Consider the following 13,000-nt stretch of genomic DNA (forward strand, 5'->3'; position numbering starts at 1 on the left):
GTTTACTAAGGTTTAAGATAAATAATACTCCTTTCAGCTCTATGGTAACAACTTCACTCCCAGACTACATCCTGTAACACATATTGTGTGTATACTTGCAAACTATTGTATTATCCCAATCAAGACTAAATTTAACAATGGTGCTAGACTTTTAATTCTGCTGTTACAGATCATACTCGATACTGAGAACAAATGTCATTAGCTTCAAAAATATAAGGGCATCTCAAACCACATTCGATTATATAGGCTGACTGGTAAATTACTTCTCTATTTACTATCATGAGACTATACCTTGGATACATGAACTTAACCTACAACTGATATTACTCAATACATTGGTTCTTATCTTGACATAGTTTACAATTTTCTGTGATAATTGAGAGAACTTCATACCAGTGGTTTTACCTTATTGTAGTTACCTTTTTACTGCATGTGTGTTTTTGATAAAATGTTCATAATTTCAGTAAATTCTTGATTAAAATTACTTAAAGTTAAGCTACACGAATTGTTTTGTCTTCTTTCACTTTCAGTTATCCAGTAAAACATATAATTAGAATTCTTTAGAAAACATATGTTCAAATACAATTACTGTTTCCTTTAAATCAATAGAAAAACTGACACTTCTTTCATTTATTACTTTACTTCTGGCTTGTAATCAGCCAAAAGGAGTAAAATATTACAAATAACATTTTTTGACTAGATTAAATTGTTACTTACAGCTGTTGATTGGTTGGACTCACTTTAGTATATCTTTAGTGTTATGCTATGAAGAAAAAATGTTTGGTTATTCTCATATATTTATATTTTCTTTAAGTTCAATTCTACCACAGTTGGTGCAGAAGAAGCTATATACATTTCTTCGTCTTTGTTTTGACCGATGGCCTTTTGATGCCTCCTTTCGCATGGTAAGTAACATTTTTTAACATATCTTCTTAGTGGATAAATATTTGTCCACTTTACCTATTAATTCAATTAACATTGCTTTCTTTTCTTCCTTCTCACATTTCATATTTTGTTGCTTTTTTCTGTCCACAGTTTTTGCTAGTACAGCGGTAAGTCTACAGATTTACAATGCTAAAATCAGGAGTTTGATTCCACTCAGTGGACTTGGCAGATAGCCCAATGTGGCTTTGCTATAAGAAAACACATATTATTTCTGTCCATTAAACTATTATCTGTATCTTGTTTGAGCCAATCACTTATTTTTCATTAGTTCTTTATATTTGGTCAACTATTTTTATGTTTAGTTTCATCTGGTAATTTTATCTGTTATTTCTGCTTTAAAAGTTGTTTGTGTGACTTCCACTGGACTGGTGGGATTCCATTTTAAAGTTCAAAGTGTGAATAAATTAGATTGAGGCCGTAGCAGTTATGGTTTAAACTGGATTATTTGTGGCTTTTATCTTACTGTAGTGGAACACCTATAGAAATTTGTTACACTATCTTTTGCTAAACTATCTACTTTATATGGTTTTCTGCAGATAGCAGTTTCTCCAAGATCTTATATTGACAAAAGAAATTTCAGATAATATTAATTTTTTAATATTTCTTTGTTTACTTCTTGGTTAGAAAAGTAATTTGAACTACGTATCAAAAACAGTATCCAACTTTTGAATTGCTATTGTTAAAATCTTGTTTTTATGATACAGGTTCAAATTTTTTTTTTTTTTATTGGTGTTTGAAAACATAATTAGTAACTTGTTTATTGAGTCATTTCTGTGTATCTTTTCTTGCTTGTGGATTTTGAATAACTTTGTTATGTCACATCGTCTTACTCAGATGTTTTCAGGCAAACAGACTGTTTCTTTTCTTTTTTTCAATAACACATTTTAGGCTTAGGCTGAGTAGAGTGTGTGAAAGTTAAGACTGATTTAATTGTGTATAATTCAATTGATTTGTGGGTATAATATTGTACTTTATTTCAGTTTTGGTAATTGCAAATGTAACTTGAATATCAAATAAGTGAAAATTAAATATTTGGAATAATTTTCTCCAGTTAACAGAGAAATCTAAGATTATTCTTTCAAAACTTAAAATTATGTAATTTTAATTAGATTTACTAATTGTTTATTTATTAGTGTAACCTTGGTGGTAATTTTTTTTATTCTTATTCTAGCCACTTGAAACATGGCTCAGCTACATTCAGCCATGGAGGTATACCAATCCTCTTGTAGAACCAACTAACACTGGCATGGAGAAGGAAGATAAAGATAGGTCCGTGGATGTGAAGTGGTAAGTTGAAGAGTAGTGAAGATAAAGTAAAAATTAATAATAGAAGAAATGTGGTTGTGGGACGAACTTATTACTATAAAGGTTGATGAAGTACACATTTAATCTGTAGTTGTAGTAAAGATTCATTGATGAATTGGAAGTGTCTTCTGTAGTTGATGAAATAACATATGTTTACTCTGTATATGGTTGTTATTTAGATGTAATTCATAAAATAGAGATGTAATAAATTAAGACTGGTAAGATCATGTTTTAACTGTAGGTGTGGAAAAGCTGGTTTATAGATATGTTGTCTGTATTCTTAGTAAATGTTGGTGAAGTTTAAATTTTAGTTTTGTGGATTTAAAGGCTAATGAAATACAGGTTTATAATCTGTACATTTATTGATTAATAAAGTACAGGTGCTTGTTTTTTTATATTACAGAAAGTTATATAATGAAACTAAAGTTTTCATCAAAGTCAGAATAACTCATAATTTAATAATTGTTTTCTAGCTTGACACATTTTGTAAATAACGTTGATCTGTAAAATATTTCTTCATTTTCAACTTGGACAAGAAACATTTTCAGTCACTGGAATGCAAGAAACTTTAGGGCTTTCCTTGTATGTATCTAATAATAAATGGTTTCTCCTTCTCTAGGAAGAAGTTTATCACAGAAAACTTGTGTTTTTTACACAGTCATTTTTCAACAGTTGCTCCCTCGTTTCTTTCGGATTGAGCTGAGCTCTCCTAAAAATGCTTACATGTTGTTTCGTGTAACAAAGGTAGAGCCATATTTTGTTATATTTTGAATTTTAAAATCCATGTGGTAATCTCTATGGCAACTTAAGTTCCTTATTGAAAAATAAAACTGTATTAAATGATGGCCATGAACCTTGAGGAAATGATTGAGTCAGGAAAAAATTATCTTTCAGTTTTATTTCGGAAAATGTGTTCACATGTTAATTTTTCCAGCTATCGATGTAAAGGAGTTAGGTAACATTATATAAAAACAAAGCCAAATATGTAAATCAATATGTCATGTGACAGTCACAGCCAGTTTATAATGTAATGTATCATAACTACATTATAGTGTTGTTTGATGTTTAATAGGAAGTCTAATGCCATCAACCACTGATACTTTTGGGAAGGATATATAACAGCCCTGTCTGACACAAAATATTCATTCACTCAGCTAATAAAATGTGTTTAGGTCTTGGATCCAGAGTTTCCAAAATGGGGATACCCCTTGTATTTAGTGAGTTTTGAAAACAAAGGAATATAGATCAATTTGAGAGACCCAGGACCACTAAGAAAGAGACCTTTAATCAGTCACACTCTAGTTATAGTAATTGAAGTATGGTATCTTGTAAGAGGTGAGAACTCACAAACACAAATGTCAGTGGCAAAAACCATTAACAGGCAACAGTGTGCACCATAATCAAGAAGGATTTTCATCTGAAAAAGTAACACAAGCCATATAACAGTCATATACCTATCTTAGTGAATATAATGTTTACATTAGAGAGAGCAGGCAGATGCTTTTTAATCTAAGTTGGTAAGATGCTCAAAACTGGCTTTGAACTCAAACAAGACTCCAATAGAGTGATAGTATTTGGCAAATTAAAATTAATTGGCTCTGGGTTTTGTTTTTGTTTTTACAAGTGATGTAAAATGGAACATTGGTTGTGGCATTTCTACTGGGACTGTAGTCCTACAGCCACACAGAAATTGGGAGTTGAAACTTAATAATAGTAAATCACAACCATGATATCCTGATTACTGGACATTTTAAACTTTCTACAACCCTTAATGTCTTGATATACTTAACTACTACTGTCAAGAGTTACGGATGGTTTTTAACTCTTAGTTTTGTTGCTTTATTCTAAACTTGTCTTTTGAGAAATAGGACTATAGTAAAGTATCATGGTTGTAATGATGTGGTAAAGCTTTAAGGTCATTTTAGTATAATGTACTCAACCTCTGTGTGTTAGCATACTATTGGTCATTCACTCTGTATGATAATTGTCTAATTCATGATTGTTGATGATAGATTAGACCAACTGTTCTTTTATAATTGAAATTGTAAGATTTTACTTGTAAGAAAATACTAAAAAGAAAATGTATGTTAAAGTTTTTATAAGCAGACTTAAGTGGTGTTAATTCGCTACAATTTTGATCAGAATGTTGCCACCCTATATTATTGAGTAAAAGGATATATTTGTAGCTAGATTAAATCCTTTTCTATCACATCCAAGTAAAAATTTGTTATAATATCCATGTAAAAAAATATGTACTGGGAATCAGGTAAAAATATAATTTACTTAAAAATCTCAGTCCTTATAACATGGAATATTTTTAAATTTTAAGTGTACACTACAGTTGACTAAAATCAAAATTAACTAACTAATCTCACTGTGATAACACAAAAAGTGTATTTCTGCTTTTACCCTGGTAAAATACTGTGTAGTAACCATGAGAGACCTTGTATTCAAGAATATTCTATTGTGGTAAAAATTAAAATTATAAAGTTTTTCATTAATCAAATATTAAGGTCTCTTAAAGATATCTATAAGAGTGTTATATAGATATAACATATATAAATATAGATATATTTGAAATTTGTAAGGTTATAAATTATTAGTAGAAAGAAAAACATAATGATAGCTAAGAAATATTGTTCTGGATTAGCTGATTAAAGGTTTTTTTTCTCAGAAGTTAAGGATGATTTATTTTGTATGTCAAATTTCCTGAATTTATTTTTGTACACAATCCACTTTTAGGTTTTCTCTCAGCCAAACCTGAGCACTATGATATCTGAAGGTGAGTCAACCTATACTTGGAGGTGAATTATTTGCTCATGAGTAAATGAATTATGCATTTTTCAACTCCAATTTATCCTTTGGGAAATTTAACTATAATGCCTAACATTTTTCAAGTATATTATTACAATGATTTCTATTACTGTGTAGGCTTTGGAAATCACTTACTTCTGTCTGCTATTAAAAACTTATGAGTTATTTTATTTTTAATGAGTATTTCAATTTTTGAATGGATTTTTAATTTCAAATGTTTAAAATAAATATTATGTTACAGGTGACTCATTAGTGTGGTACTTACTTATGATGTTTCAATATGTTTCTTTCTGTAGAATTTGAAATTAATAGAGCAGGTGAATATTCGTTTTTCTGACTGAAAAAGATGTGCCAAACAATTTCTGTCTTGACAATATCTCTTTCCATTTTCTGTTTCTTATGCTATCAAAAAAATCTTTAGAAAAGTAATAAAACTAAAACAAATGTAATTATAAGATCTTAAAATAATTTGTATGTTTAATTCGTTTTTCACTTGTTTTTTAAATGTTTAAGTGGAGTCCAACCTCTGTGAAGCTCCAGCACGTCTCCTATGTCCAGCCTTCTCTTCACCCTCAGTCCATAATGTATCAGTCAGTGGCAGTCTGAGACAACAGCTTTCTGACTTGGAAGGGTCAGGCTTTCACTATAAACCACTTTTTGGTGAATATCAGAGATCACAGGTGAAGCTATGGATTTCTCATTACATATTTTATTCTCTGTTACTAGACTTATGTTAAGTATGATCTGATTGGCAGTTTTGTTACATAGGCTATTTAATTTTGTTAATCAGAAGTTCATTACCCAGTTCTAGCATCCAAATACTAAAATGTTGGTGATATATCAAGGTTTCCACACATTTTTGGTATTATAAAATATTCAGGAAATTGTTACATGACTTAAGGTTGTGGTATGAACTGGAGAGTTCTGTTCATTATGAAAAAGATAAATGATGGCCAAGTCAGTTTGCCCTTATTAACCATAAAGGTAAAATATTGGGTAAAAATAGGTCATGTTTTATTTCTCTTTTTAATAATTCAGGAGTTTTGTTTAACAATTTTCCAGTCTCAAAGATTTTGGATTTTTGTGAAAGCTTTACTGCATACAGATATTTTTAAAAATCTAAAGACTCTAATGTTGTATTCCTTTAGTTACTAAGGTCATATAACTTAGACTGTACCATTGGCAGATTACACCATATATGCCATTATATTGTGTACAGTTTGATCCAATTAGGAAACACCACACAGTAGGAACTATTGTTTAATTAAATGTTGGTGAATCATGTATGCATTCATAATTTACCACTAAAGCTAACAATATTTTGACTTTACACAAATATTTCTGAGGAAAATTTCCAAACTTCTTTTACAATATAACATTTAGTGTTAGGGCATAGGTGATTGATCTGCCAATTGTATTTAACAGTGGTACTGTAGTAGCTTGGCCTAGATGTTATGATCTCTTGTTAGTGTGGATGGAGACCACTTGGGAATCTTAAATTATAAATTAATAAAATAAGTCAAGATATTTAGTGCCATAAATCAAAATATACTTAAAACCATTATAAACATGATGAAAATGAACCTACTTCTTAGAAAATAAGTTTGTAGATGGTTTGAATGGATAATGAAGAACATTTTTCATAAAAATGAATGATGTTTTGAAACATCATACATTTATAATAAAGTTTTTTTCATCACCCATTCAAGTCATTTCCAAAGTTGTTATAATTTCCCTTACTTGTCATTCCTTTGTCTATTTTGTTAGAACTGTAATGTTTATGACTTGGAGATTTCATGGTTGTTGAGAATATAAATAATACTTTGTTGTAACATTAACATAACAAAATAAACAAATCAACTGGGACACATTCACAACAATTGCATGCTGTGCTGGAATTGACAAGAACATACAAAGTTAAACTGTTCAGATATTTATTTTAACAAATTACCTGTTTACCTTTCTTAGGGTTATTGCCCATCAATGAACGTGTGGTAAGTTAAGGTAGTTGACATTACTGACCAGAAACACTGTCAGAATGTGCAATATCAAGTGTCTTTGTCCTTATGAAACCTTGACAGAAGTAACACATCCAACAGCATGTTTCACAGAAATGCCCATCAAGGGTCCATCCCCTACCCTGAGAAATCAATATTCTCCATCTTGTTCCATTTGAAATTTTCTTGGTTCTGCTATCTATCTCTTTGATGACACATTTCCTGCCTCTGTTTTGACTATTTTAACAGCCAAAACAATTGTGTAGTCATATTTCATTTAATCATTTCTCACCAGTTAGTGCATTTTGACAAATCAAACAAAAGTTTAACTGTTTTTGGAAGTTCTATGTTCATGTCTTGGCTAAATACTAGGGATGAATACCAATTTTAGATCACACACACTTGGCACCACCATGCCAACTTCACCACTAACCCCATCTCACCCTTAAGTATCACCACCAACTGTACACTGATCTCACTTGTGATCTAAGTTAGATAAGTTATTGGTCTTGAGAATACCCATCATGTTGCACAGTTTTTTTTATAGATTTTACTATTGTTGTGATAAATTTCCATACCTCTCTTCTTCAGTTGTTTGAGGATACAGAGTAAAAAAGACATCAGGAAATATTTTGTAAAAATTGTAATCTTAGCATGTTTCTTATCAAGTTCATCAAACTTATCTTTAATTTCAAACGAAGTCTTGTTTTTTTCAAAGTTTTTAAACTCAGCAGTGTCTTTTGCTTGGGAGTACTAATCTAAGACTAAATTTTTGGTCATTATTGATGGCAATCATCATATTGAAAATAATTTTATCTGTAACCCTGTTTTCTATAACCCCAATAGGTACTTTCTGGCAGTTCAAAAGCTAATTAATTCTTGTCTACTATGTTTGAAAATATTTTCTGTGTATAGGACCGTCAGTCTAAGTGTTCATGTTAATTCACGTTGGGTGTCAACTTAATTGTTTGCCTACAAAATCTTCCAACATTTTTGGAGCTTTCAGGACCAAGCTCAGTCAGCTAACTTGTGGTAGTTTCAGCCAACTTCAGGATCCTGGGGGGGCACCATGATTAAAACTGTTTTCATACTCCCACATACAACTTAGTGGGACCAAATATGTAACCTGTAATTTGGTACCATGGGCAAGTGTCCTAACAGGATTTGTTTTGAAAACACTGCCTCCCTTACAGTAGCTTTAAAAGTATTATAGAGATAATGGAAAAGCTGGGCCTGGCATGGACAGGTGATTAGGACGCTCGACTCATAATCTGAGGATCAGAGGTTCGAATCTCAGTCACACCAAACATGGTTACCCTTTCAGCCATGTGGGTGTGAAAATGTAATGGTCAATCCCACTGTTCACTGGTAAAAGAGTAGGCCAGTGTTGGCAGTGGGTGGTAATGACTAGTTACCTTCCCTCTAGTCTAAAACTGCTACATTATGAATGGCTTGCACAGATAGCCCTTGTGTAGCTTTGTGCAAAAGTTCTAAACACATAAAATGGAAGAAATTGATCAAGTCTTGAGAAATGGTATTTTGCAATAGTTAACAAAAATTATGACAATTTTCTGTATTTTATCCTTAAAGGTTCAACAACTGCTGCACCTTATTGCCCAAGCCCGTGCAACAATAGCTGGAGTAATCAAACTTCAGGAAGCTTCCCAAAAAAGTTGGTTTTCAGAACTTATGGCTTTCTTTAGTCTTAATGAAGGTTCCTATGCTGGTGATGAGTACAGTGCTGCAGAAGCAAAAAAAGTTGAATTACATCTGGAATCTGCCATCCATCAACTGAGTGAACTGTTTCAGGTTTGTTAAACATTGTTTTATTGTGTGCGTGTGCTGCAATAAAAATATATTGTTAGTGTCTTAATGTCTTGTTGTAATAAAATCTATTGTTAGTGCTATAGTCTTTCTTGTGTGCTTTTTTTGTATGGAGTTGGAAAGGTGGGCGAAACAATAAGGTGTAAGGTATTGATAATTCTTATTAATGCTTTGGTTGTTTTCCTTCTGAAGTTCAGCATGTACATAGTTATAAAGATGATAATACTTATGAGTGCAACTTACCATTTATTGGTGTTTCATTCATTGTATTTGTAGAGAATAAAGTTCATTAATATATCACCACAATTTAGAGTCTGATCTTACATATAACATGGCTACTTTCTGTCAGTTACAACCACACTGTTTTAGAAAAGTTTCTAGAAATTGCAGAATATTTTTACAAAATATAAAAGGATTATATTCTACACACTACTAGTTTTAGGACACTGGTTTTCAAATTTCTTAACCCCCCCCTGAAAAAAATCCACATCCTGACTGAGGTCTCCCAAGAGTACATGTTTTAAAATAACAGGGCATATTGAAAATCATAAGTTTTATTTAGGAAATTTTGTACACCATAGATGAAATTATCCATGTTTGTTAAGATGGTAGTACGTACACAGTTTAAACCAACTGCAGAACTCTGTTTATTTCCAGCTGCCCATAATCAACACATCCTCTATTAGCCCAGTCTCCACAACACCAGGTGTCACCTTAGTAGGTTCTTCCCTCAAACATCTGACACCAGACACAGTTCCCAGAGACAACGGACCCCAACTAACACCACTAGGTCGATATCAACTTATAAATGGAATTCGTAAGTTTCCTCTTTGTTACCAAGGAAATCCAGACCTTCAACCAGTCAGAAGCTTTGAGGTGGCATTCTTGGTTCGATTACTTCATCATGTATCAACAGTGTTAAATGAAAAGGTAAACATACAAGTTTTTTTATATTATATCAATAGCTCAACTTTAACAGTGATGTCCTTTCTCAATTAGTGGACTGCTTCATCCCCATATTAATCCTCCCTTTCTACTCTGAAGTAAACCTGTTACGTTTGTTGATTAAATGTCGTATTTCTGTTACAGTCCTTATCATTATAATTTCCTGACATTAATATTAATTTTTTATTAAAACATAGTTGTATGAAATCATAAATTTAAATATTCATATTAGATTTAATTATAGTCTGGAATTCCAGTTTCCTCATCTGGATCATTAATTTATCAATTTAAAAGTACTGAAGTGAAAAACAAAATCCCACTGTGGTGTCTCATAAACATAGTGAAATAAAGCTATATGATATTATTCACATTGAATAGTTTTATTGATGCACTGTTAAACTGAGTTTACATTCTATATGGTTTTCCTCTAAAGGGAAGTAACTTGTACAAGGAAATAATATGCATATCAGGATAATGCTCACATTACACACATTATGAAGTCAACTTCATGGGATCAGAAAATGTATCACCTTTGAGGACAGTATGCGAGTGTAAAAAAAAACAATAACACTGGATGATACTCTTGTCCTCAGGTGAGCGATGCAAAATGAACTCTGGAAACAAGAGTAATTGGATAAAGAGGGTGTTTTTACTCATCACTGTTCCTTTTCATTCACTGATGATGTGGCATGTTTTCAAGAATAAATACTAGTTTACAATGAAAGAGAAGCAGGTAACTGCATTAGTTAAGGAAGTGCAGATTGGATTCATTGCTTGATGTTGTGATCTTTCTGTATCTTAACCCTGTGTTAGTCTTATGCAAAACTTTTCCATAGTCACGCTTCTCATGTCCCAGTGGACTACATCATAAAAATTAATTGAAAAATATTTGAGTAATATAGTATTATTTGGGAAACACTAACGTTCAATAAATGAACGTTGTTTCTTTCTTTTAACACCTAAACTAAGTATAACAATTCAACAAAAACTAACTGAACAATGAAGCTACTGAGAACAGTGAACATGTATGCAATTCCACCTGTCAACACCAATGTTTACAAAGTATGTGGGGTCTGTGAAGACCCAGGAAGACTATTGCAGGGTTAAAATTTGTGAGGGTAAGGGTCCATTGGCCATGTTTACTAGATTGTAGTGCAAGCATTTACCTTTGCACTTGTTATGCTTGCTTTTCCAAATTGTTTCCTTTACACAGGTGAATGATGGTGAAGCAAAAGTTATTTTGAAAGCCATTTTAAAATTGGAGTTTCAGGTTTTTGAGATTCAAACTGTGGAAAGGTATGCACACAGTTATTGGAGCATGAGAAGTTAACACTTTTCTCATTTAAGATCAAGGTATTTAAGCACCTGTGGCTGAAGAATCAGTTTTTTATTCATTATATCAGTGATTTAATCCTTATAATATTCTGCTATACCTTTAAAATTCTATTGCATTTAATACATGTTCATGTTTTCATAAACAACACTGGCTGTAAGCAAATATGATTGTTATTAATATTAAATTGAGATTTGTTTGAGAACTTTAATGGATTACAAATGCCTGTTGAAGACCTCACTACACAATCTGAAACAGGCAGTTGCAATCCATTGAAATTCTCAAATTCTAAAGTGAAACAGTGAAGTGAGATTTACCTAAAAAGAAATTATCTAATTTTTTTTCCTCTCCTTCAGTATGGAGTGGAATTGTATGATTTGTACTACAGAGACAGCTTGCTCGGACAACTCGCAAGACAGCTTCTAGCTCCTCCAACGCTCTACTTAAGAACGACCAAAACTGGGACTGCAGAATCTTCACCACGTGAACCGCACGTGTTACCTCCTCGTATTAACCTTAGGTTCATGGCCTACCAGCAAACTATTGGTTATTTGCTTGGACTGGTTTTATTTGGATACGTGTGTGGCTACAAACCTTTAACAGTTATCTTCCTGGTATTAGTTACAGTATTTTTTTACTGCATCCTGAAAGCATTTTTTAAGCCTATATCACCTCTGTCTCTCTCGAGTAGCTTTGAAAGTTCAGAAAAACACAGGTAAAAGAAACTTGGTGGTTGAGAAGTCCTGCTGTGAATTCTGTAGTCATTAAGGAGAACTCTAATGTTTATCTTTAGTCGTGTTAACCCAATAAGTTATTGGAAGGAGCTGGAGAGACAACGTGACTAATTCATAAAGCATACTGCATCTTACCTGTGATCAATTTTAAGTGTGGGTGTAGTTAGTAGCTACTGACATGCAATAATGGAAAATATTAAGATGCTATTAAGTAAAAAACGAAGACTTTTTCACAGATTTTCCTTAACATTATTGTGAAAACAAAGTGATTTCAATATTGTTGGTAGTTACAGAATCAGAGATTTTTCGAAGAGTATACTTCTAGTTGTTCTCTAAAATGTAAGACAGTAAATTTAAGGATTGTGTTCTGAACAATTTACATGTGATTATAAGCAGCAAAATTAATTATTTTTAAAAGCTTTGTTTATAAACTGTGAAAAATAAAAGGTTTTGTAATTTATCAATTCCTTGTTAGTTACTTCTAAAGGAATAAATCTAAATACCTGAGTTCGAGGTGCCTTTGCATTTTCATATTTTCTTTAATATACCTCTACATAGTAGAGATTTCATCAAGTGTTACTTAGATATGCTCTATTTTGAATAACTTGAATTTTAGTTCAAGGTTTTCAGTATTACAGCTTCACTGTGTACAATCACTGTTAAAAAAAAAACTAACATAAGTACAAGAGTTAAACTACGAAAATGTTTTATTTCAACCCTAAGTACACATTATCACAAAAAAAATGAAACCACTGAATCACTTATATAATAGTTATATTAAAATACAAGTCTGCTATTTTTTTGGTAAGTATTAATACACCTGGTGGTAAAAAGTTAGACTTTGTAAAAAGTGGATAAACGAACAATATGACAGAAATACAATTAAACAATAGTATGGAATAAAAAAACTTGCACTTTATTGTGACTTTGCACCAGTTACTACAGAACTCTATTCATGCTAGTAAATCAATGGAGAATTAGAAAACTGTAGTAAACATCTATTTGAAGTGGTTTATTGGCAGTTTTGTAAACTAGAACTGGATATTTATATTTTAAGGGTTAGTGTAAGCTAACTCTAGATGGCAAATGTTCTAATGCCAATG

The 13,000-nt window shown here is 31.8% G+C and overlaps 1 protein-coding gene across 2 annotated transcripts; it reads left to right on the plus strand.

Annotated features, from left to right (window-relative positions):
* Positions 1-2,116: 2,116 nt before the first annotated feature.
* On the plus strand, positions 2,117-12,404 carry LOC143253801 (sphingomyelin phosphodiesterase 4-like). Of its 2 annotated transcripts, XM_076508200.1 has the most exons (7): positions 2,117-2,232; positions 2,870-2,994; positions 4,993-5,032; positions 5,578-5,744; positions 8,652-8,870; positions 9,543-9,815; positions 11,520-12,404. In XM_076508200.1, exons 2-7 carry the CDS (start codon positions 2,974-2,976, stop codon positions 11,880-11,882), a joined length of 1,083 nt encoding a protein of 360 aa, XP_076364315.1. In that variant the 5' UTR covers positions 2,117-2,232; positions 2,870-2,973; the 3' UTR covers positions 11,883-12,404. The 2 variants fall into 2 exon arrangements, with proteins under 2 accessions (XP_076364315.1, XP_076364316.1); XM_076508201.1 differs by lacking the exon at positions 2,870-2,994 and having other exon boundaries at positions 2,132-2,232.
* The last annotated feature ends 596 nt before the right edge of the window (positions 12,405-13,000 follow it).

Source organism: Tachypleus tridentatus, chromosome 6, assembly GCF_004210375.1.
Source record: "Tachypleus tridentatus isolate NWPU-2018 chromosome 6, ASM421037v1, whole genome shotgun sequence".
Classification (NCBI taxonomy): Eukaryota; Metazoa; Arthropoda; class Merostomata; order Xiphosura; family Limulidae; genus Tachypleus; species Tachypleus tridentatus.

Bases quoted from the DNA above. Each gene is read 5' to 3' on its own strand.
- LOC143253801 (XM_076508200.1), top strand. From the start codon at position 2,974: ATGTTGTTTCGTGTAACAAAG. The intron at 5,033-5,577 runs GTGAGTCAACCT...TAAATGTTTAAG, and splicing joins GAGCACTATGATATCTGAAG to TGGAGTCCAACCTCTGTGAA. The intron at 8,871-9,542 runs GTTTGTTAAACA...GTTTATTTCCAG, and splicing joins AACTGAGTGAACTGTTTCAG to CTGCCCATAATCAACACATC.